The sequence below is a fragment of the Neodiprion fabricii genome, chromosome 2 (genome assembly GCF_021155785.1).
Source record: "Neodiprion fabricii isolate iyNeoFabr1 chromosome 2, iyNeoFabr1.1, whole genome shotgun sequence".
Taxonomy (NCBI): Eukaryota; Metazoa; Arthropoda; class Insecta; order Hymenoptera; family Diprionidae; genus Neodiprion; species Neodiprion fabricii.
The window spans coordinates 34,748,795-34,774,921 of NC_060240.1; the positions used below are offsets into that span (position 1 = coordinate 34,748,795).

Genomic DNA, 26,127 nt, shown 5'->3' on the forward strand with positions numbered 1-26,127 from the left:
AATCCTCGACGTAACGTCCCTGCAGCGTCGCGACATCGCGATTACACGGACTACTGGCCGAGGAGAGAATCGTCCGGCGATATCTCAGGGCGCGTGCAGGACTCCGCTGGCAAGAACATCGTCGAGGCGGTCGATCTTCCGCCCGGTTCCCACAGGCTCCAGTCGACCGCGTCTTCGTCTCGTCCCCGATCGGATGTGCACTGCGGTTTTGTGGTGCTCCAAATGAGTCGTCGCTGATTCGTGGGCGAACGATTCTACCATTTTTCATTCGCACGAACTTTGGTGCTATTTTACTTCTCGTGATTTTCTTGCTCCTCTCTTTTTGCCCCCAGACTTTTTTGGCTTCAGCACCTTCCACTGCCAGATGGCCGAGGCTACGCGGGAAAATGCGATACTCCGTGCCCGTGCAGTGTGTTATGTTAATCTTCAGCCGCATGAAAAAGGAAAGCGTCTCGAACCCTTCAACGCTGACTGATTGGCGTATGTAAATTTTTTAATGACGGATCAGCCCGGGCTGTTGGCAGACGTGTGACGTCATGCTGGGCCCGAATATCGAAGCAGTTTTGATGAATACGAGAAGGTTAGCTCTTCTCCCCGAGGGCATTAGGCCCACTGCAGGTCCCTGCGACGGGGCCCCGAAGCAGTGAAAGAAGCGCTCATCTATCAATATTATACCCACTCGCCGTGAGACGAACAGAGTGCGGAGGGAGCTGTTTTTATTAATAATTTTCATGAATTTCAATGGTATCTAACGCGAAAAAGTCGAGACGATCCCTTCGTGGCCGTTCAAGTTTGGCCAAAGCTGGCACCGATGCTCCGGCCTGTCGGATTCGGCCCTGCGGAGGAAAGAGAAAAGAGCTTCGGATCGTAACACGGGGCATGAAGTAAGATAATAAGATAATTATTATTTTCAGTTTACGAGACAACGAGCCGTGTAGACAACACTACGGTCCCCGTCCGCGGTAACGCGCTATCGCGAGATCAGAGCCATTGTGATGCCCCATGGCCATCTTTTATTCCGAACATGAGAGTTATCAGGTCTCATACAACGGCGCTCCTCCTCTGCCGACTTGTGAATATATATCATCTCCGATAAAATCGAGTTGCGCGGGTCAAGAATCTCATACCCGGATACTCGTGTGCGATCCAACAGAGAGACTTCTTCAACCGACTAGATGAAGTATCCGCCCTGCGCTAATTCGGTCAATTATTCACACCAATTACTCCATACAAGTCTCGATTAAACCGACGTAAGTCGTAAATAGACGCGCCTGTCCTCGTACCGAGTCTCTCAACTCGACGCTGACTGCGGCAGGTGAGATCTGCTCCCCTTATCGTGTCCGTCTTTGTCATTGGGTTATACACACGCGATGATCGTTGCTTCTCGTCGACTCGAACTTTACATAAATACATATTTCTGTGTCACACGCTTCTATCTTATACCTACGCATAATAGGCTAGAATGGGATGAGGATATTTTTACGCAGCAAAATACAAGAATTTTATCCATTCAGATGACAGCGGTCGCATACCTAAACTCTTACATGCGAAGCGGCTGGTCTCATGCCATACAGCTGGATGCGGCTGATTGTGGTTATTTTGACTCTTGAGTACAAATATTTATCTTCATCCCTCCGCGCATTCACACACCACATGTGGTATTAAAACCCCCCGATCATTTTATTGGTAAAGGCATTAATCTTGATCAGGAAAGTTTGAACGCATAAATTTATTCATGGCGCATACCTACGTACACCGGCCTGGGGTTGAGTCAATATTTAAATTATTACTATTGACCATTCTTTGATTAATGGCCGGCTTGCGCGAAGCGTCGATATACCTTTCTGCGGCCTACGCCACGTTCCTTTCAACCTTAAGATGTCCTAAAAATAACGAGGCGAGAAAAGAAGCTCATCGCGAATTTACCCCGTCACGCTCGGCTTGTGTGCAATAAAATTTTTAACGGTGATAAAGATGTGGCTCGGCCGTACGCGCGTATTAGTGATTCCGCAGTCGCGGCTGAACAATGCCGAGTGAATGATACGATGAACTTGGTACGTACATATATACGTATAATGCAGCTGCAGAAGAGTATTTATCGCCGACGGTTAAAGCTCTTGGAGACAAAAACGTATCGACGACGAATCCGGCTCCGAAACTGTCAGCCGTAACAAATTGTGACTCCGGTTGTTGGACGCCCGCCGTTGTTCCGTGATTAATTGTAACGACGTTCGTATGCTAAAAGAGATTTTTCTGTTTTTCTTTTTCCTCGCTTTTTCATTCATTCCTCCTTACCTTTTTTTCCCCACCCCCTCCCGTCGGAATATTTGCATGTCAAGGTGGATTGATGCCCGGGCATTCGGTATATCGAGAAGAAATGCATCTGAATACTCTATCGTGGTCACGAAAACGAGTCCAGAAGCGGACTCGGCGCTACTTTAACTTTCAAATATCGTCTGCCGTGCCGGTCCGATTCCGATTAAACGTCACCTGAATATCGAGTCCGCGGCACGTCGGATGCAGGAATCGATCCTGCGGCGTATAATAAACGTGCATTCATGAAAATCAAACGCGCCCGTGAACAGCGCGAATCCCCCTTTTCCTCCCATTCGTCCTTCTTCTGCTTATATTTTTTTAACCTCGGTCTCTTATCCGATATCGAGAATAGATTGTAATGCATTCGAATTCCGTAGAAAGATATTCCGGAAGTAGATTGCGCCGCGCGCCTCGAAGCTGCTCTCAGATTTTTCCATCGGCGCTCCGTAATGCGGGAGCCGTCGAACGTCGCTGCAGCCATCCTCGGTAGACAAGACAACGATACGGACAATAGTAAGATATAATTTAATCGCTCCTTTTCTTCCTCCTTTTCCCCGCTTCTCGTTCCTTCTGTGAAATGTCAGAGATACATGGCGTGGCGGTCGCGTTTGCCCGCGTCAACGTAACTCGGAAAGAAGAATTGAACGAACGGTTATATGCGGGGAGTCTTCGAGGTCTGGAACGAAGGACGTGCCTGTCCGACTGCCCGACCATCGCACGGTGAGACTGAAGAGGCTGGTATCCACCATGCGGCAAGAACCCGGAGGGATATTTCATCACGACGAACATCTGCATATTGCTATATCAACTCGAAGAAACGTCGAATGGTCCACGGGGGCATAAAGCATCCAAGGAAACATCGTAAACCATGTGATATCATCTTCCAACTTCGGCTTTGTCTCCGTATCCAGCATTCGCTTCCTCGGGCTAGCCGGGTACCTCATACATCGTATCCTATCGTTCCTCACGGCCCTCCCGAATACCTGTAACGAAAATGTTTTTCAGGAGCAGAAACTACGACTCCCCCGATGCGACTCAACCGATTATTAATTGGCCAGACACTCGCGAGGTATTTTCAAAATCGACCGCAAAAACAGCCTCTGTTCCTTTTCACTTCCCTGGATTCGTCTCGCGGATCGAAACGAGGGCGCGCAATCGGCTGTCTCCGCAAGTCAGGTCGCGCAGTGTTTCAGCCTAGCTTCCTGCAGTTAAGAACGAATGTATGAATGTATACGGTGCGCCAGAATTCGAGGGAACGAGCACCGTTTCACAACCATTACACCTACCGGAGCGGAACCGTGATGTTTGCAGAGGGACCTTGTGAAGTCTTCCGGCGTAACTCCATCCAGGCACTCTCTCGATGATGCGTGTACTGGCGGAACCTCGTAAAACACCGTGAGTAATTTTTGAATGAATGCTTCGTTTTCCGTGGGCTTAGACGAGAGGGATAGGATGTGTGTATACGGTATACGTACGTGTAGGAAGGTACCTACCGTTTTCGTTGTTAACCCCGCGTCTGCGGAGGCGCCACAATATTCTTACGAACGTTCCTCGGTCCCCTCGAACGAAAGCATCTTTGTCTGCCCCCCAGCAATAACGAGTTTCGTGGCGGCTTGACACGACTGGGTTTCGACTCGGGTTGTGCCGAAGATAGCCGGGCCCATAGTGGTTTTTGGGCGTGTGTACCGTCTACCCACCTACCTATTTTGAGAGAGAGAATGGAAGGGAGAGCGAGAGAGAGAGCAGCGCGTTACACGGCCATACACCTGCCTACGCGCGAGGGGGCAGTTTCGGTAATAACGTATGAAAATAAATACACAAACCCGCGGTGTAACTGCAGAGGTAACATTATACGGACGTAACGTCTAGCTGAAAAGTGACTTTTTGTCGCTGGGTTATTACGCCCCGGGTTAGCCGGTGCCTAGGCAGCCTGCAGCGGGATGCGGTCCGGGTAGTAGGCGAGATACCCGGCTCGAGCTATCATCGAAGCGTAACTTTTTAATGCGGGGCAAGATTCTAGAACGTAATACACGCACGCGGCCAGCTATTAACAAATGCCTTGCGTCTAAGTGCGCCGCGCGGTGCCCCGCGGGCGAATCAATTTAGAATCAATCTTGTAACCGCGGTCGAAAACTCTCCGCAGCTCCGAACCATGACTCGGAGAATCCCCTGCCCGCGTATACGATCAAGGATCGAGGATGACCGCTCCGGGCACAACAAATTAGTTTATTCCTATTCTATCCTTTCCCCCGAGTAGCTCGGACTGCTGCCTGCGCTCCGGGCTCGTCATCCTGCAGAATGCTAGATCGTCTCGAGGTTCGCTCTTTTTTCCCAATCATTGAAAATCCAGGTCGGATTAGAAACTGGAAAAACTCGGACCTTCCCAAATCCAATATTCATTTGAGTCCGATGCGGTTTAACAAATCTAACCATGAACCCACCCCTTTCACATCTCGTTCGCTAAGGAAGGGTGTAAAATACCGCCGCAATGGGGTGGAGGATCGAACGGCGTGCAAGGGACAGGACGAAAAGGATCGGGACGGAGCGCTTCATTGAATGAATAAAGGGCGATATCTTGGTCCCTTCGGAGTGTTTTACTATACTGGTCCCCGATCCCCGGAGAGTTTAATTATTCCCGGCATATTTACACCTATTTCTCTTTAGCGTTGACACGGGCTTGAATTTTTCCGGCGATTGAATTGCCGATAAGACGTTGTACCGGTCGACACCGCGCGAACTTAAAATTACTTATATTTCTTTGAAGGATTCCGAACGACGTGAGCAGCCCGCTGGTCAAACGGAACATCGGAAACCAATTAAAGAAAACAAATAAGCTTAGGTCTGGACGGCCAAGCTGTTCGGTGCCTGCATCGGATGCTCCTTATATGCGCGGAGGATGAGAGGGGGGGGGGGGGGGTTGTTAAATTTGGTTCGTGGAACACCACGGTATCCTCTTCGGTCTAACGATATCCAGCTCTTCAATTAAAACTCGGAATTTAAACGCTCTTCTCGGTTCTGGTATTGATTTTCGATGTATCGGATTCAACGCCGACTTCTTTCATCCCAGGATCCAAATCCCGACGACTGAAAAGATCTTTTCCTTCGGCTATGTCGATGCCTTTCCCGATCTCTGGTGGCCTGGAAGTAAGAATACGAGAATGCACTTGACTGCACCGATATCTTACACCGTCCGGTAGACGTAACACGAACTTGAGATGACATTTATATGTCCGTTAAAGATTTCCGTCACACCGCGAAACTGAATGAATAGCGTGAAGAATCGAACGAGAAGCATTGCGGAGAGCCTGAATCATCATCTCCTTGACAATGAAATTCCTGGGTAACATTATCTTGTGGGAAATACGGCGGGTACGTGCATGCAATACGGCAGGAGGATCGCGGAGATGTCGAACGTCCTTTCGAGGCTGTCGGCTATTGTGTGTTGTCCAGACGTTCGCGCGAGACAAAGTGGTGGGAACGGGAATCGTGCTGGAATCCACTGCAACGTCCATTGTTTCAATCGGCTGCATATTACAATACGTATGGGTACGAAGACGGTGATGAGGTGACGAAATATGCCCGAACAATCAACAACCTATACAGTGCTGCACGTCCACCATCGCGAGATTGCCTAAGAGCTTAAGCGACGTTCATACCGCGTCTCAATATTAAGAATACGTACGAGGAAGGTTGCCGATCAACTGTTAATTCCAAGGTTCGTTCGATCCAATCTTGTCTTAAAAATAAAACAAATTGAAAACTTTCAGGCGTAACGTTATATTTAAGCAATCCGAGTGACGATTGGAGGATTAGACAGGTTGCGGAATGAACCGTAAAAGATTTTAACACCCGCGGTGCATCGAATATAGAGCTTGTGCTGTTATTTCTTGACACAATGCTTCGAATTATTTTCATTTGCATTCCGCTCAGCACGTAAGCGACACTCCCTGAAACGTGAATTCGATTTCTTTTCCGCCTGAGATATTCCGATCGCTGACTCATTTGATAAGTAACTACTTGTAAGTTCTGAATCGAGTTGACGTAACGGGCCGTAAGATTGACAGAATATCTTATCGTGAGAGTAACTCAAGGTTTGTTACCTGCGCAACAAGCCGTTCGATTGGTATTATATAATCACGCGTTGGCCAGTATTTGTTCATTACGCGGTTTAAACCGGTGCGGAAGATCCGAAGGACAAGGGAAGGAAACGGGTCGCTTCGACAAGATTCCGCGGAATATAACCAGGAACGAGGAAATAAAAACAAGTCGCACCACTTTGGTTCTTCAGTTCTCGCGTTGGCTGGAATAGGATGCGTCGGAGGCGCGTGGTGCGGGCGGCGTTCGTCTTCCGAAAGGATTCTAATTCGAAAGTCACACGTGGCGAGCGGCATGGCACACGTGAACATCCGACCTCGGAGTCGCCCTCCGCCTACATCTTTACCCTAATATTCTCCAAGTTTCTGGGAATCCTACCAGACCCCAAGAACCTCCCACCCGGTATGCGCAGGCCTAACGTTTTCCCGCCGCGGGTTTCCCTCGGGACTTAATTAGCCCTAATTTACAGCGGAACGTTGCCCTCCGGCCCCGGAGACCAGGGCCTCTTCGGCGTGCGTTAACGCGAGTGTCTATCCACGTGGTGAGCTGCGAGGAGGCGAGTGAAGATGTCTAATAATCCCGAACCGGAGCGACGAATAAAAGTCTACGTAGGTGCTTGAAGCGGAGACGGAGAAAACAAGACCGAACGATCGCTACGCGCCGAGACGAGAGACATTCTATCACTTTTCACTCCCTGAAGAACAATCCCCGGCTCGGGCAGGCAAAAGACGAAGGCCGAGTGGCGGACCCGGAGAGAGCACTCAAATGCGAGGACAACAATGGACCCTCAACGTCCTCTCGTGATTCAATATGCATCTGATGGACGTGAAGAGAGATACCCCAAGCCCTTCTACTACGGTAACCTCCGCCGAACTACCGCGAAGACGTGGAAGGTCGGTTTTACGTCTTCTCTCAATAAGCGATCACCTGCCTCGATGTGCTGGCGTATCGTGAGACATTGAGAAATCACTCCCTGCTTTCTCCTTCTCTCTCCCTCTCTTTCTCCCTCTCTATATTTCTTCCTCTTATTCCATCGTGGAAAAGGTCACAGGCTAACCACGTCCGGGCATCACTTCATCGGGAGAAACTCGCGTCTACGGTTTTAGGATGACCATATTTGAACCTCGATATTTAGTCGCCTGACGATATGTCTCAGGTCCACTGCTAACCCTTTAACGGCCAAGCCTCTTTCCCGTTGAAAAAAATCATTTCTCTGAACCGCGTCAAATTTTTCTCAATCAGAAGGTTTGAAAAATTACACCGTTCAAAAATGGTGTTTTGGAAGCGAAGTTATTCAGTGAAAACTTTCTTTGGAATGCGTTACTATTTTTCAAATTATTTCAGAACTTTCAGATCGGAATTAAGGGAGATATTTTAAGAAACAACTGTTTCGCACGTGTAGATGATATGCTACAATAACCGTTGAAGGGTTAATGTCTAAAACTTTATTTCACGCTCACGGGTTTGAGTTGATTTCGGTGACCTGCTTTTCAATAATGCATGCTTCAAGTCTCGTCGAAACAACCTCATCTCTCATACTGAAGACACGTATTTTCGAAACGAAATGTCGTAAGCGTTACGTCGAAATTCATTTTGATCGCCTATTTCCTGCAGAATGAGGCGGTAAGCCAAAAATTGGTAACAACAAAACGACAAATGACAGTAAGCTAGCACTGCCGTTTATTTCTAATTCTATAAAAGTAGTCGGCTCATAGAGTAAAGATGCAACATCGCACACGAGACAGCGAACGCGGTTATAATTCGCAGGCTAGTTGTGCTGTCTAGTAATGTCAACGACTCCGGACACGCATTCGCCGAGGATACAGGATGCCATGTCGCACCTTAGAGCGCGTGATCCGCTCATTAGAACCGAGGCTTGTCGCAGTTGCCCACGTGTGTTAAGAGTTAATACAGAAGCCGCGAGTAAGCGGAGAGCCGTGATCCGCCCACGCGGATAAAACGCTTACACACGGCTATACGTGTGCGTGTGTATATTTAATTCAAATCCATCGTAGCGGGTCCGAGGATCCGCTCGAAGGTACGGACACGGACCTGCGCCAGCTTCCCTCCCACAACCCGGCTACCAATAAATTCCTGCCGGCTAGAACTACCAGCCCGCGCCTTTTTCACGGGATCTTAATCCTTATCTACGGTAGCGCGGGGCCCACGGATGCGAGCTTTCGGTTTATAGGACCCAATAAAAGTCCCCGTACCAGTTGCCAGAAACTAATTCCAATCTCACCATTGTACACCGCGGACGGCGGCGCTAAGTACGAAGGGACAACGCGAACGCGGTGGACCTTTGACGGGGGTACGTGAGTTGGCGCAAGGGGGACGGGGGAGGGAAGGAATTATAAATGCACGGTTCGTTGATAGAAAGGTTGATATAACCACAACGCAGCCATTGTCGCTCGGCGTCTCGGTCGCCTGTCCGTCCAGACGTCTCGCTCTCGCGGAGGAGGCAACTGAGATACGAACCCAAAGAACCGTGCTCGATGCATACAGATAAAAGAGCCAGCCGTCAATTGACGCGGAGTGTCCTTTTGTCCGAGACACGCTGCCGAGCAGACTGGTGCCATCCTCGAAGTCAATGTCAACCGCGCCCGTCCCGGGCGTGTCAGAATGTCAATTATCAGTTTGTGTACCTCGTTCGAGAATGTCCTACCTGTGTAGGATACGTCCGTCTACCTATGTATGTATATGCCACTGCACGTAATGCGGTAGCGGCCAAAAATGGAGTCGACGAACGCCGTGAGAGCAATTGTGTAATTTTAACTCGTTTTTTCACCTTACCGAAAGGTTTCTGCACCTCGTTTCTTCGACGAGGCGGACGTTCTGCGGCATTTCGCTCACGCTGCTGCGAGATCTACACTTGATAAAAGAATACTCTTCAAGTTGAGATGCGTTGGGCAAGAAGATTTAGTGAGTGCAGCCTCAAGAGGGCGATATTCGTGTATACCAAATCCGTAGTTCAGGAAACGCTCTCAAAATATTTGACAAAAAACCCGCTCAGCTGCAAGGGTAAATTATAGGTAGGTACTATTGCTGTTTATCCACCCGGTCTGCAGTTAATTATTATTAATAGTAAGCAAATGAAGAGCAGCAGCAGCAGCAGCCACTTGAGTGGGAGCATAATTAGGCGTGTGGTACAGTTCGATAGGTTAAAACAAGCCGGTACAGTCGCCGAAAGAGCATAAATCCCCATTTACAATGCAGTCAGAAGCCCCGGGGGCACACGTGTCCGCGGGTGACTGAAGTTCGCCGCAAGCCTCGTCCCTGCCGATGAATGGAACTCTTTGACTGACGAACGGAGGCCGCGTTATGCTCCGTCTGCCAGCCTGAAGTCTGTTTCCTGTTTTTGGCTGTGCCTCTTTTTTTTTTATCGAGCTGGCACAGAAAGCCAATACGAAGTGTTATTAACGAGGTTCGGTCGTGCCACCAGCAGCGGCCAGAATGCATCGCCGGTCGAGAGTTTATATAACTATATGTATTTTTTCTCCTAGTCCCAGCTCACATCCCTCGACTCGACGTTTTTCTTCTCCTATTTTTTTTTTTTCTTTTTTTTTTGTACTCTTCTTCTTCTTCTTCGTGCCTTTTATTTTCTTCCTCCTCTCCTTTTCTTTACCAGTCGCAACAGTTGATATCCTCGATGACGCGATTCTCACATCCACTGAACTGTACTCGGACATCTTTTATTCATCTCACGAGAGTCTCTCATTGACTTTGGTTTCTCGCTTCCCACTCTGGCTTCTGTTCTACGCCCGCGCTCGCCCACGTTAAACTTCCGGTACTTGGAATCCTCAAAAGTTGCAAGATCCGTTTATTTATCGCAATTTCCTGTCTGCGATCTGCTTCCACTTTTTTCCACCTGCATGACATCCTCGCGACCAACTCGAAATCTCGCAGCTCGTCGGTGTCGAAGTTACGTCAATCAGCATGATGTCCTATGTGGAAGCTCAACTACAGGCACCCGACAAACTGCTCCTGGTTTCAACTAGGAGAGAGTAATTGGACGGTCACATTCTCAGCTCATGGTAGTATCACATAAACAAGAAAAATAGACAAGATCAGAACACTTTTGGCCCTAAATCCGAAGATATTATTTTCACAAGACTGGGAACAACTAGTAATTTATCGTACCGTCAACAAAGTGAAGGGGCGATGTCAAAGAGCCAGTCCGTATTGTTCGATTGTCGAGACGTGCAGCGGTAATTACAATCTTCGAAAAAAACGAAACGCCAACAGGCGATTAAAGAATGGCAAGCAGACTCGGAGCCGCAGTCGCTGGCGTTGACGTACACGCGGCATTTAGTGAAAGAAGCGTCTAATCGAAGGGGTGGTCCAATTCTCAAGCGACACGGGGTCGGCACGGTGCGAGGAGAAGCGGCATCATCTGGGATTAACGAGGCGTTGACGAACAAAAGTTAATGGGGGAAGAGTGACAAGGGAAAGCCTCGACAAGTACGAAGACGCGGCATACGGAGAACTCGATCGCGGAGTTTACACGAATGCGTTCCGGTTTCTCTTGCAGAGTATAACAAGGAATGCCGTCGAAGACGTCTCCACGGCGCAGAGGGCGAGATCACCGCCAGGTGCTGCCGCGGCGCTCGCGTCTCGACGGCCGAACGATTTTGGCAAAATCGGTTTCTTTTGCCTCGAGAGCGGCGATCGGATTGATGCGACTGGCCGCCGACTACCGAGGACAAAAACATGGCGGCACGCCGGCAATTAGCACCGGACACGACCCGCGCATTCCATCAGTCTCCGGTGGCCTCGGCGAAGGTCCAGGTCTGGTCAGGAAACCGCGACTTTAATGGCGGCCCGACGACCGGTAGGTGCAACAGATCGACGAATCGCGTTTCTCAATTGACAAACCGAACGCGGGGCTTAAGCGCTTCGACCAAAGCTCCTTCGCTCCGTCGCCGATTTCGTTCCAGTTGACCGCGGAAGCGGAACAGCTGTTGGCAGTTTTTTTTAACATTTACCTTCGTTATTATCCCACGGCTGGAGGACCCAGTTCGCTATTCTCTCGCCGCCCTCGAAGGACTATCGCGTGGGTGAAGCAAAGTACCGAATTTTTCGCGTCCACAAAGAAAGGCTGAAGAATCCTTATTATACTCCGTACGTGAAATCCAAAGCGCAAGAAGCCTTTGTGCACCACGGAAATTTTACCCCATTCCGTTCGTCCGCCAGTTATATAGTCAGGGGGTGATTCTCGAAAGCCCTTATACCGTGTTATACCGATTTTTTCGTCAAACCTCGGAAATCGGAATGAAAAACCCGAACGCACCCATTGTACGGAATGCCTCTCACCGTTGTGCAACCTAATCTTCCAATCCCACCGTCCCTCCCGAAAAAAAACATCCCCCTATCCCCCGCAGGTGCTAGCTAGCCAACATATCAACAGGTAGATTTCACTCCGAGGTCTAAATTCTCTCAGGTATAGATATATAGATATATTCAACAGATGCTTAGCTTTAATACTTCAGTGAAAGGCTAAAATAATTTCAGAAACGTAGCTCCACCATTATATTCACATTCGCGTTTACGTAATAATTAAGTTGGTCGGAATTGATTTCTGAAAGAAAAACGTGTACATGTCACGAAAGAACATTTCTATATAAAATCGATTAACCGCGCATTCTGCACTTTCATAACTCTACGATTGCACGTTCATTCTATCCTGTATCCGCTTTAAATTGAAGGTAAAATTTCACACCGTCCCCGATTACTTTCACGCGGAGAGAGAGAATTATACGTGAATGCCCGTATCCTGTGGTTTTGGCTGTCTTGTATACCATTATTATATCCTCTTCCAGTTTCGTCAATATAATACAACGTGAGCAAACAGCACGCGGGTAATGATAAAACGATTACCTAACACTATCGTTTTAATCCCACCGGGCACCTACCAACATATCGGCTTGACTTTGTCCACGTGGAATATGGAGAATGATCCAGGAAACTTGGGCGTCTGGTTCCCACGTAATCAAGTGGGTAAGCTGGACCGTGAAACAATCGTAGAGACGAGTATTGGCTGGTTTGTTTGTGGCATATTGTTTTTGCGTCGGTGGAATGCCTAGGTGGCCGTGGAATCAATGCGCCACAGTGATGGGATTACGAATCGTTTGAAGGGCGGATACGCGTGGCCGGCGACGATCTCAAACGGCGGCATCCACTTAGACAACGCAGCCGTGCATAATTCGGGTAATCGAATATACAGGGTTAGTTGGAATGAATCGGGTTAGACACACTCGATATTATAAAATTAACCATCCTTCGAACGCCTGCGAGCGATATCCATTCGCGGCTTTGCCAGAAGCCGCGCTGCAGGGTTGTTTGGTGTATATATATAATATATAATTCATAAATTCATCCCCACGGATATGTGGTATAATTAATTGAACGGAGCACGCCTTTTTAACCTAGGATGAAAAAGCAAGGTAATAAACAAACAAAACTAAAGAGAATTTAGCTGATATGCACGGTGGATCGTTAACTTCGTTACAGCTCGTCAGGAACGCGCGTCCTGCCATCCGAATTACTCGCTTTTTGGACACCGAAGCGCTAAACTCCGAGCTCTGAAGTACAATTTGAACAATTGTTCCGCGGAAGGAAGTTAACCGTGAATCAATATTTGGACCGAACGAGATCGAAGGGCTGATAAATATTTTCAAACACGTATGCCGGGTGAACAAACGAATGAGTGAAAGTCCCTTTGAAAGGATTCCCCTATCGCGAACGGAGGAAACTCGTTCGGCGCACAACAAAAGCCTTTTTCTGCCTCGTGTCATTGCGGGCACAAGGCCGACAATAATAAGGCCCCGCGTCGGTCGACGCCTGCGTCCACGTAGAGGTATATTGAATTTCCAAAAATCTGAAATTCCCTTAGCAGAGATTAAAATCGACAGCCAAGATTCCACAAGGGTTTTATAAGGTTCGTTGCTTTTCTGGGTTATACACCCTGATTCGAAAGGGGCGAAACGCGCCGGACTCCCTCTGTCCCACCTATACAAAATCCTGCCGACGCACATGGCTGTTGTTTTTTTTTTTTTTTTTTTTTTTTTCTTTCCATTTTTTCCTCTAATTCTTAACCCAGTGGGATCAGAGAATTCAATCGTGTACCGACTGCACGAGATTCTCACGCTGGCCCATTTCGAGAACGAGAAATTCCGTCCACATTGAAGATTGTGTAGAAAAAGCTGAAGAAAAAGTTGCGAAGTGATTGAGAAATCAAGAAGCGTGGTATGACCTCGAGCTCTGCAAGCACGGAGAGTTGTTACAGCTATTGAAGAATTATTCTATTCTAGCAATAAAATCATTAATTCACAGAAATTCCATTTTAGAATGATATTGCAAGGTTCGTGCGTGGTATGTAGTAGACTTAAGGTATCGCTTTATAAAATCATACATAGTATCAAAGTGAGAAACCAAAGTTTGGATGTTCGGATGTTCAGAAAGTGACGTCACCCAAATTTTTTTTTTTCTTGACGTCTTCGATCTATATAGACGAAAATCAGCTAGCCGAATTTCTCAGTCTGGAATCAACCGCGCAGTAGAGCGGACGTATGAGAATCGCGCTCCGCAGATTTCGAGTACCGGGTTCTCTATCCCCGTGGTTTCTGCACTCCGGGTCCACTACCTGGTAAAACTCGACTTCCAGGACAAGCGCTCCGTAGTTTCTGCGCTCCAGGTCCGCTACCTGGTGAAACTCGACTTCCAGGACAAGCGCTCCGTAGTTTCTGCACTCCAGGTCCGCTACCTGGTGAAACTCGACTTCCAGGACAAGCGCTCCGTAGTTTCTGCGCTCGAGGTCCGCTACCTGGTGAAACTCGACTTCCAGGACAAGCGCTCCGTAGTTTCTGCACTCCAGGTCCGCTACCTGGTGAAACTCGACTTCCAGGACAAGCGCTCCGTAGTTTCTGCGCTCGAGGTCCGCTACCTGGTGAAACTCGACTTCCAGGACAAGCGCTCCGTAGTTTCTGCGCTCGAGGTCCGCTACCTGGTGAAACTCGACTTCCAGGACAAGCGCTCCGTAGTTTCTGCGCTCGAGGTCCGCTACCTGGTGAAACTCGACTTCCAGGACAAGCGCTCCGTAGTTTCTGCGCTCCAGGTCCGCTACCTGGTGAAACTCGACTTCCAGGACAAGCGCTCCGTAGTTTCTGCGCTCGAGGTCCGCTACCTGGTGAAACTCGACTTCCAGGACAAGCGCTCCGTAGTTTCTGCGCTCCAGGTCCGCTACCTGGTGAAACTCGACTTCCAGGACAAGCGCTCCGTAGTTTCTGCGCTCCAGGTCCGCTACCTGGTGAAACTCGACTTCCAGGACAAGCGCTCCGTAGTTTCTGCGCTCCAGGTCCGCTACCTGGTGAAACTCGACTTCCAGGACAAGCGCTCCGTAGTTTCTGCGCTCGAGGTCCGCTACCTGGTGAAACTCGACTTCCAGGACAAGCGCTCCGTAGTTTCTGCGCTCGAGGTCCGCTACCTGGTGAAACTCGACTTCCAGGACAAGCGCTCCGTAGTTTCTGCGCTCCAGGTCCGCTACCTGGTGAAACTCGACTTCCAGGACAAGCGCTCCGTAGTTTCTGCGCTCGAGGTCCGCTACCTGGTGAAACTCGACTTCCAGGACAAGCGCTCCGTAGTTTCTGCGCTCCAGGTCCGCTACCTGGTGAAACTCGACTTCCAGGACAAGCGCTCCGTAGTTCTGGCTGTCCAGGTCCTTGACCTGGTGATTTTCGACCTTCAGAATTAATTTTCTGTAGATTTGGCTGTCGAGGTCCTCCACCTGGTGGATATCAACCTCTTGGACAAGCGCTCCGTGATTTTGGCTGTCCAGGTCCTTGACCTCGTGACTTTTGACCTTGAGGACTAATTTTACGTAGTTCTCGCTGTTTAGGTCCTGCTGTGGCGAGCGAGGATTTTAAAGTTAGTTTGGAATAAGTGGCAAAACATCGTTGAGGAATTTCACCCCGAGGTACGCAGGAGCGGCAACAGCATCTCATCTCATTCCGCGACGCCCCATAAAAATTAATCCCGATCGTTAAACTCGCATCGTAACTGTCAAAATATACGGCCCAGATCCTGCGCGAGAAATCTTTCCTGGTACGGTGCGCGTGTACCGCCATAAAATAATTGTTCCTCACGAGCACGCAACTGTCAACCGTGCACAGCGATGACGAACCGATCCACCCCTGGAATACCGATTCTAGTTCACTTTTTACAACATTATATAATATGGCGGGTGCACATTGCACATTACTGAGTGTTCTCCATTCTCGGCAGCCTCGAATATTTGTAAAGCTTTCAGCGGGGCTCGGAGGAGGAGTAACCAGCTAATCATTAACGGGGGAAACTGGGATTAATCAATCATTTTGAACTGAAGTTTGGATGGACAGTAGCGAGTCGTTGAAGGGAGAGACACCCCGTATGTGCGTGGAGATACAAGGTATGCAGGGATCCGCCAACCTTCCACGACTTGTCGGGGCTTTGTCTATGGCACAATTTAAAGGTAACATATACGCACCACTATCGTAAAGGGGGATAATGGCCCTGAGGGAGCATTAAACCGAGGTATAAAGGAGCTCTCAGCCATACGCCATAAACTACCCTGCGTGCAACGAATTTGTAACATTTTATTTGCGAGGTACGAAAGAGCTTGAGCCAAGTAGGGAATGAGGTTATAGGCCATAGGGTACCCGGAACACGTGAGAGAGCAGATTTGCTACTTTGTACGTCTGTTTGACGACTGACATTTTTTATACTTATTTTCATTTTTATATTTATTTTTATTCCTTTTCGGACCGCTTCAGCCGAACCCGGGGGCTGTTTGGCAGCGGTGAAAAGCCGGCTGCCACAGCACAGATTTATGCCCGATACCCGTATGAGACACGAGGGCAGTTTTATGATCGGTTCCGTTACAAAGTTTACTCTTTGAAAAGCATCGTACCTGCAACTCGCAAGCCACCGGCTTAAGTCTGACAAAAGCATCGCGAAGTCGTTAAAGGTGCAACTCTCGTGCGATAATACCACCGAAATGCGTAACACCTATGCCGTTTAATTTGTCGGCTTCACCAAATCGCCTTTTCTTCTCGGCCGTAAATTCAACTCTTTTCGCGATCAAATTCGAGCCAGCTTCTTCCTGGTGGAAATAAATAAACTTGAACACCCCGTTTCGTCGTGATTGTACCGACGGGCATTCGCACCTTCGTTAACCCGTTTTACAACACGGCTGAAGCAGCAGTCCTCCTTAAATGCGCGCCGATTTTTACGGACAACCGTCTCTCCTTCTCTGACAATAAGGGTCTTATCTCATTAACGGTTGGGTCTCATCTAAAGTACCCGCAGACCTTTTTCTTGCCAGCTAAATGGCCATAGAGTCAGAGGGTAAAGGGCTGCAGCCGTAGAGATACGAACAAATTATGCTATCGGCGCGATGCACATGTGCACTTCGAGTCGTTGGAGGAAGAAAGTGGAGATTCGGATTGAGGATTCCCGGTAAGAGGAAACAGATTTAAGGGAATTGATTACTTTACAGACTCGTTTCACAATTTACGGTGCTCCCGTTCCTCGAAATTTTTCATTCCTTTCGTTTCAAAAATTCACTTCTTGTTAACTCGTTTTTAATTAGGGTTATCGGAAAATTTTCACAATTACCAGTTAATACGGCGCTGATTTCAATTGATACGCCAATAACAGGTGAAAAAATAAATGACAGAAAATGTGTTTTTTCTTTTATCATTCGCTTCGTTCGACGTATTGGATAAGAAGAATGTCAACCTTAACAAAGATCTTGATATTTGTAAATACAAATTAGTCGCGAAGCTGGAGACGACGATTCTTTTTCTCGGTGCATTCCGTAAAGCCGGGTTGGAATATTTTTTCGCTTGGTAAAAATCCAGTAGATAGAATCGACAAAGGCGCGATTGGAAGCCGGACATTATCGTATGCTTATGCGTGTATAAGATACACGTGCGGTGTAAGGGAACGCATCGCGTCGCCAATCGCGATTCGCTAATCGTTAACCCCTGGCCGAAGAGCGAATATATCGAGCCTAAAGATACCGGGGTTTTATTTATGTAGCGTCAGCGTTGGTTGGCCAATTAGGCGAGGGGTTGAGTAATAATTGGCGTCGCTAATTACGGTTCGGATGCACTCCTCCAGCCGATTTATAATAGAACCCCGGCTGGGTGGAAACCGCAGCGATGATCGGAGCGTTAAGATCTAGGCGAAGAACGTAGCGATCATTTGACTCGGCTGGACCAATAAATACATGTAAGGATGGTATGATCAACACCGATGAGCCGGCGCAGCGCGTTTTATGCAGACATTCGCACCTTCCTCTGTAATTATATCAACCTAAAATCACGGATGAATTAACCGCGAATTAAGGAGCGTATAAACTGCCCTCCGTTATATACCCGCTCCGAACACTAACCTTGTAATCATAATCACGCGATAGGTATATAACAGTTTTACCCGGCGTACATAAGCTTATTGTATATATCCATGCATACCGTATACGTTTCACAAACGCGGCTGGAAAATCTCGTGTATATACATCAAATTTATTACCCCAATTTACTCACGGGCGTTAGCAGGATACGTGCAGCGAGGCCAGAGAATTACCTTAACTGGCTCCTTATCCGGGCCATTAAGAACCTCGCGTAATATTCGCTCCGAATGGAATATAATATTATCAAACCAAGCACAGTACAGAAGCTCTCCCGCAGATATTATGGGATAAAGCTAAGGTACGCTAATTTCATAGCAAACTCTACAATCTGGTAACTTGATAAGCAAAAACATGAAATATACATCATTCTCAGTCGCTTTTTACTGAGCCGCGTGATCATTGAATTCCAACCCCTTCTCAGAGTGAAGATACGAGGCGAACGAGTGCAAATAGTAATACATGTATACGTGTGTACATGTCAATGGAGAATTTAGGGATCGATTCAGTTTTTTTCGCCCGTATTGCATCAGCGATGAAACTACTTTTTTGAAGATTTATATCCGCTTCTTATTTGGCTCCGTATTGTCTTACCGGGCAGAAAACAGTTTGTTGTTCCCATCGTTTTTTGCGGTATAATTGCAGATTCTGCGGCCCGCTGATCGCAGTTCGCTCTTTCTTTAACCGGGGGCAAGAAACGCTGCACGCTGCAGGGACCATCGAGTCGTTCGTGTTCGATGTTCCTCCTCTCGATCCTCCCCTGCCTTCTCTTCCTCGCGCCCAGTCGGCTCCCAAACCACCTTAAGATTCTTCCTTTCTTGCCGTATTTTATCGCGTTGGTCTCTGCCGCTTTTTTCGTGGTTACTTACAACGAACCGCTTAAAAATCAGTTAGTTTTTGCCCCAAGAAACCTTCGACTAATACGACAGCCCCGTTCTGTTGTATTTGTGCAGTCGAGTAATTCCTGCACAGCGAAGAATAAGATTATATGTATTTATAACGTTTTCATTTTTATTATTCATTAATTTTTTTCGGGCTACCTTGTATTATATATATTATATAGGTATACCTATATGCGATGCACCAACCAACTTTCGCGATGCGAAAAAATTATACGATTTTATTGCCGCACTTTTGATTATCTTTTCTTTTTTTTTTTTTTTTAATCATTAATGGATTTTTTTCAACGCGAAGATTATTCGCGCCGATTTCTTCAAAAGAAATAGAACGACTCAGTGCCGGAACTGGCACACTTTGCCTGTTTTAACGTCCCGATAATTGATACGTGCTTAATGACCCTCGATTTAGGTTTTGCAGATTGAAAATATTCTCGCAAATTTATGGTGGCAGATGTGGTCGCATTATTAAATTCCATCCTTACATTCGACGCGTACGCAGGTATTAGTGCGTTTGTAAAGTGATACCTCGGTACTTTTTACGAACTGTGCACAGGTGGACTGCTAATTATACGCGTTAATTGCCCGACTGTTATATATATTATACACGTTATGTACCTACGACGATAATTATTAATCATAAATTATTACGGACGCATTATTGCGGATTTCTCTATCCGTTTCGATATGCGCATCGCGTATGATATTCGAGTCCTCGTTTCAGTCTCAATTTATAAGCTGCAGCTTTGATACTAATATATTTATAGCGACGCTTATAAATAATTGCTCGAATGAAATAAATATCCTGTAATGGCAAAAGTGCATTTCGATGATTTAAACGTTCAATTTGTTTGCCAAGTGCAGCGTGGTCTGTCTGTTCCCCGTTATGCCATAAAAGAGCATGGGCAGAAACTCATTAATAAGCAATAATATCCTGTCAATGCATTTCTGATCGATATGGACGTCCCGCTGAGTCCGATCTCGCGACTGCAATTGCAGTCTGCTGGCAAAAAATCGTGCGACGAATAAGATTCGGACCGCATGCATGCGAGTATCCCTGGTGATATCTGATCGGCGGTTTCTCAGGGTGCGCAGAATTGACAAAAAAAAAAAAAGAATCTTTTTACAGAATATAATCGCAACGAGAATTTGTCGCATTATGCAACTTTACATCTGCAAGTAAGTTTGGCGCGAGAGCTGCTGCATCTCGATCGGCTCGCTTATTCCCACGGGATTCTGCGAGATCAGAATCCAGATCTCCAAATAACTGCTACCGCCTCTGGAGGACTGTATGTCCGTAGCTTCAACCATATTCCAAAGAATCGAGTGCCCCGCAGTCTCTTCGAAAAAGACGTTCACCCACCGCTGTTTGCAAGCGGAGAGAGCATTTCGCGAGTTCATACTACGGCGCCGATATTTTGCAGTGCAATAAATTCGAGAGTCACGCGACTCCGTCGGATGCTGAGATAGCTCGGCCAAATCTGTACTCTCTAGCAATTTTCTTCTCGCGCTTATGTCTGTACAGATTGTGATACGTATGTTCGAATCCGTAACTTTGAGCTGCTCGCCAAGCACAGATAATGCGGATATCCCTTTCTTCGACAGCATGAAACTAGAAATTCGTTTTTCTTTTCATCGATCGTCAGACACACGGGACCGAAAATGTCTGTTATCACTCGTTTGTCAAGTTCAACTCATGTTGACTTCGTTAAAACTATTTTATACGGGAATAATTTTCCCTCATAGTTGTGGGACTTGACGGAATTGTGATCTTCTAAGTTGTGGAATAATTATACGCCGCCTACCCGTACTGGATACCCTTCATTACCCGAAACCATACACATAGGAGTCGACCAACTTCCCCTCTATTCATCGACTTTCCCTCAGTAAAGGATCCTTTCATCCAATATTTGGCCAGACATCCCCAAGTGGGACATGTGTTTAGAATCACTCAGCGACAGCAGGTGCGACCTGCCTCCCTCGAGTGTAGTACACACATTATAACACTCCACACGTGAATTTACGGGTGGTCCATCCCCAAAAACGTGCGAGCGTTGTGGCGGCGACGGCGGCGGCATGGCAGCAGCAGCAGCAAGCCGTGTGTTTGTTGTCTCCTACCCCTATATACGGCGCAGCAAAGCGGCGAGCAGGTCTTGGTGATTGTTTATTTTGCTTTCCAATATTTTTTAGACAGAGGTCTGGTTTTCAAAAGAGCAACGGAACCATGAAGAATGGCCTGCGATACGTGAGTGCCCTGGATAGAATATGCCTGTAACACACGTATAACGGATATGCGACGACGGAGCTGCTGTCCAACAGACACGAATCCACGCTTATGTACATTTCCCAACAGAGACTGAATGAGGCAAATTATTGGGGTAAATAATATTCACACAGAAACTCCCTTTCAATATTCATTCACTAAGGTCCCTCTAATGATGTACGAAAAAGAAAATTCCTGTCTTCTCTATAATATTATTTGAATACATACATTTATATATATATATATATATATATATATATATATACATTTAATACATACATATACATAGGCAGTGACATACAGGAATAAACAGCCTGTTCATTGCTGACGAGTACCCGATTTTCATCGTATTTGTTTCTTTTTTAAGAATTGTTTAAAGAACAATAAAACAGCAGTTCCTAACTGTAATCTTATAAAAAGATGAAATAAAAGTAAAATTTAATTATTTGCAATACCACAAACAGTACCGCGCCGTAACGGTAATGCATATGAAATAAAATATTTTAAATTGATCACTGTTTTGGTACATCTTACAGTTGTAATACAAACATATTGTAGAAACAGCAACGCAACTCAATTTCAGACTCATAAAAATTTACATGGAACGGAAGACGATTCAGCTAATTATTAAAGTGTACTATCAAACATTCGAATATTCGAAGACCCATCTTGGCAGGCTTATTATTTCAAGTGTCATTCGAAAATATCAGTTAAATGGTATGTTATTATAACACGAAACGGATTTCGAAAGGTAGCAGTACCATTCGGTATAACGCTTGAACGCACACGATTTCAAGAGTATTATTTGTAACGAAATTCAAACTGTCACATTTGTAACATTTTCGTACCCAGAATGAACTTGCATAATATTTCAATACCATTAGAAAATGGATTTACTGTTCGATTCAATCTATTAGATTAATACGTATGTGTAAGAAAAGGTAAAATTCTGCATTGAAGTATTAAATAAATAAATTTCTTCTTCAGGCTTTCAATACGCACATTTGAATTAAGTAGAGTCCCTGAGGTGGGGAATTCGGATCAGAAGCAAGCTCTATCTGTACATCAAGACGAATCAACCGGGGATTACACTTAGTCTCTTGGTAACACAGAATTATTGGTAAGGTAAGGATCTGTTTCACCTTCTACGCTCTGCAGTACCAACAGACGCAGAGTATTTTGTTGGATAATGTTGGGTCAGGTTAAATCACGTAGTTGCACATTCTGCCACACGCAAAGCGAGACTCGAGGTGACATTTACACCATATGCACCCACGTTTAGTTCAGTAGTGAAAATATCGCAATTAAACACGGTCCAGGATGGGGAACAAACGTGGAGAGACGCTGACACTCGAGAACAATGAAAACACACAATTTATTGGAATGCTCGTTGCTGTGTTTACCATATTTATCACGCTAGGTATAATATTACATGAAATAGATTAGTCTTAGGTTATGATTTTCGACAAATTATTGTGTTTCGTTGTGCACCGTTCCCGCTAATGCACCGCATTCAATTTACACAAGTACATAACATTTGAACATGTAAACATGCGCATTTTGTTACTAATATTGAAAAATCTCGTTGCTGCACGAATTTGTATAATACGATTCGATCTATATATAGACAATTAATCTCAGAGAGATAAGAGTAACAACAATTTTATGCATAATGTATGTACGTGGCATATGGTAAGATGATATATTGGCATTTCTTCCAACAATGCAGGTTACATCAAGCTAAATTAATATCGTGCCATTAAAAGCATAGAACTCATATTAAAACAATATCATAGAATTTACAATAGTTGTAAAATAGTATTAAAATAGTGAATAAAAAGAAAACAACTCTAGCTTCGTGATTGTGTACATAATAACAAAATAGATACATTATTGGAAATTGAAATATTGATTTCTTCCGTAGAGTCAAAAAAGAAATTGACTGTACACAGTTTGTAATAAAATTTCTTGTTTACAAATCCACAGTTTTATAACAACGACATCGACTTGAGCAATAATCATGTAAAAATATATATAGTTACATTGTTTTATTCAACCTAACTAATGATCTACATACTTTTAAAAATATGTGGCATCATTTTATTATTTTAGTTGTATTTGCTGTATGGCGTAGGAGAAGATCCGTTGGCCGAAGCCTGATCTTGGCAGGGCTTAGTAACGCTGGAAAAACATTGCTGTACGCTCGGCTCCTTCATTCCAAATATGTCGCAACACACACCTCTGTTAAAGAAAACATCGGGGACGTTACCATCAATAACGTAAATTTGAAACTAGACTTATTTCATGATTGCAATTTTTTCCACATTTTTAGACTAATGTGCTATGCTGTAAAAACATAAAATACTAGGCAGAATAAATCTACTGTTCTCTTCTTTTTTTTTTTCAGAGCGCTTTGCGAATTGTTGACATTCCTGGTCACGAGCGACTAAGGCAAAAGTTTTTTGACAATTACAAGTCTTCAATAAGAGGATTAGTCTATGTCATTGATTCAGTGACCATACAAAAAGATGTCAGAGATGTTGCCGAGTAAGTAAATAGTGAATTACCGTATTGTTCCGAGTACAAGACGGTCCTCAATTCTGAGACAGTATTTCAAGGTAGTTTTTTAGTTACCCGCACATCAGACAACTCCGCATATAAAACAAGGTCAATTTTGGGCAGGTGCTGTCAACGACAAAAAACCTCCGCTTATATTCGGAACAATACGGCATACCATCATTTCCAATTAATTTCTCACGATTATGAATAGACTCCTCTTCAGCATTAATCAACTGTGATAAAACTTCGCCATTCCTGTACAGTTTAAATTTCTTATCTGTTACAGATATTTATATACGCTCCTGTCTGATCCTACGATTCAAAAAAATGGAACCCCCGTGTTAATTTTGTGCAATAAGCAAGATCAAACAACAGCCAAGGGATGCAGTGTGATTAAATCTTTACTTGAAAAAGAAATTAATTTGCTTAGGGTAACAAAAACTAATCAGTTAGAGACTACGGATGCCTCTTCGTCAAATTTTTATCTTGGCAAACAAGGTAAAGATTTTGAGTTTATTCATCTAGGCTCGAAAGTTGATTTTGCTGAAGCCAGTGCATTCGATAAAGATTCTGAGACTTCTGCTGACATTGAACAATTGGATATCTGGCTACAAAAGATAGCTTAGTACTTGAGATCTCATAAATCATGCTTACACCATATCGTTTCATTCGCTGTATCGAATCTACACGATTATTGACACAATATGCACATGGCCATATACGTATTTTGCAACATGAATAATAATTTTTAACTTTTTTTTCTATTCATTATTATATTGCTTTATTTCAGAATACATATTGCGTTTATTACTTAAATACATCATTACTGCCTTTAATTTGATTTGATATAAGTCGTGCTATCTGTAAGTTACAATTTTTACTCTAAAAATAAAAATTAATTACATTTAAAAAAAAGAAAATCATAAAAGAAATAGCGTTACGTTTTTGCAATGGTAAAAACAATGTTGCAACTTTGATGGGGGGGTGAGAATCACGGTGTATACTATGCAGAAGACTTGCCTACCTCAAATTTTTTATAGTTTACATGGAAGTTATTCACCTACCAGAATTTTGAACTACCAAGCCTCAAAGCCTTAGCTTACACCAATAAATTATACAAGTATTAAATCTCTACGAGAAATACATAAAAACTAAAATGTTTATTACTTTAAGGAAACTCATAAAACTTTCACTGAATTTTGAAAATCGAAAATTAGTCATCTAAGATCGATAGGGGAAAATCCGAACATCAATTTCCACGTGGTAAGCCGTCCGTCATATTTACAGATGATATCTACTGTTTACCGACGCATGCTGCGACGTTGCCAGATTTACGAACGTCAAGTTGAAGTGTATGTTATTGCTTCAATAGCTAAATTGTGACCAATTACTGAGCGGTAAAACTTTATTAATTACGGAATACCTTTGAAGTGATGTAGAAGATTCGTATTTACATGACTCAACCCACGGTCAACTCAGCTTACCGCCGTGTTTATGTTTCACGAATAAACGTTACAGACACTAATAGTAAGCCCACGAATGAACCTGCAGTCAGTATTATACACATGTCACGAGTCGTGAAGAGCCCGAGAAGGCACGACTTAATTTTTCCGAACATCCGTGCGCTTTAGTTCCTTTCCGAATTAATGAATCAGCCGAAGTATTAAACATGATATCGCATCTTTCGACAAACGTATCAACGCTTCGGCGCGCGACTGCGATCTTGTCTCAAAGCCGACAGTCAGCTGTTCAATACGGTCCAGCTAGATGACAACACACTTTGCAACGTGAATATGATCGATACTCTCGAAAGCTTACCGACACGAAGTAAGGTGATGTTCCCTGACATGTTGACACAAAGATTGTTCGAATACCAACTTGAACATGGTAGACAGTGTATTCCCAGTAGGGTCCGTTTTGTCCACAGTCATGTAAACTGGATAAATCTACGGAGGATCAAAGGTAGTAAAACCAGTTCAGGTGTAACCACGGTCCCGTGAGTTAGTAAAAACGTGGTAAAAACATACAGGACTCTGCCCATTGCATTGCCTAAGCGGTCGCGACTCCCTATCGCCTGCTTGATACAAAAGTATGACTTAACCAATAAACGAGTTATTGAAAATAAAACACTCTGCAAATATATTGAAGTTGAATTTCGTACGTAACTCTAATTAACCGTTATATTTGCCACTTTGACGAATGCATCTCACGCTCTATTGACAATTCTCATGTAGAATTCATATGAAAATTCATATCAGAACCTTATACGTGAGTTTATAAAGCAACGAATGAAAATATAGACTTTTTAAGTACAATCAACGAACAATTTTCGCTCGTCGCGGCGATACTAAACATATATCGGCGATTAGAAACAATGCAAAGCAATCCATTTCATCTATAATAAAAATTCAACGAACAATATGAATTAAGAAACGATCAACAATCGACGTATTCACGACAATAATGTACTTAATAAAAACAATTAATCATGTGACGTATGAAAAAATTATTCAAAAAATTACGTACTATTGTTCACCATGTAATAGGTCTGC

At 45.0% G+C, this 26,127-nt stretch overlaps 1 protein-coding gene and 2 long non-coding RNA genes across 3 annotated transcripts; 2 read left to right on the forward strand and 1 right to left on the reverse strand.

Annotated features, from left to right (window-relative positions):
• The first annotated feature begins 2,699 nt into the window (after positions 1–2,699).
• LOC124174677 lies at positions 2,700–5,163 on the forward strand. The gene is made up of 3 exons (XR_006868970.1): positions 2,700–3,251; positions 3,322–3,711; positions 5,081–5,163. It is a non-coding gene; the product is annotated as an uncharacterized LOC124174677 (long non-coding RNA).
• A 17,076-nt stretch (positions 5,164–22,239) lies between these two features.
• LOC124174675 (signal recognition particle receptor subunit beta) lies at positions 22,240–24,395 on the forward strand. Its single transcript, XM_046554025.1, has 4 exons — positions 22,240–22,436; positions 23,129–23,295; positions 23,424–23,563; positions 23,862–24,395. Exons 1-4 carry the CDS (start codon positions 22,337–22,339, stop codon positions 24,199–24,201), a joined length of 747 nt encoding a protein of 248 aa, XP_046409981.1. The 5' UTR covers positions 22,240–22,336; the 3' UTR covers positions 24,202–24,395.
• Positions 22,373–25,372, reverse strand: LOC124174676. Its single transcript, XR_006868969.1, has 2 exons — positions 24,999–25,372; positions 22,373–23,257 (listed from the first exon to the last, which is right to left on the reverse strand). It is a non-coding gene; the product is annotated as an uncharacterized LOC124174676 (long non-coding RNA).
• Positions 25,373–26,127: the final 755 nt, after the last annotated feature.

What these genes read in the sequence shown, in the direction of transcription:
- LOC124174675 (XM_046554025.1), top strand. Translation starts at nt 22,337, where the DNA reads ATGGGGAACAAACGTGGAGAGACGCTGACACTCGAGAACAATGAAAAC. An exon ending in TACCATATTTATCACGCTAG is followed by an intron (nt 22,437 to 23,128) that starts GTATAATATTAC and finishes TTATTATTTTAG; the next exon opens with TTGTATTTGCTGTATGGCGT. An exon ending in GATGTCAGAGATGTTGCCGA is followed by an intron (nt 23,564 to 23,861) that starts GTAAGTAAATAG and finishes TATCTGTTACAG; the next exon opens with ATATTTATATACGCTCCTGT.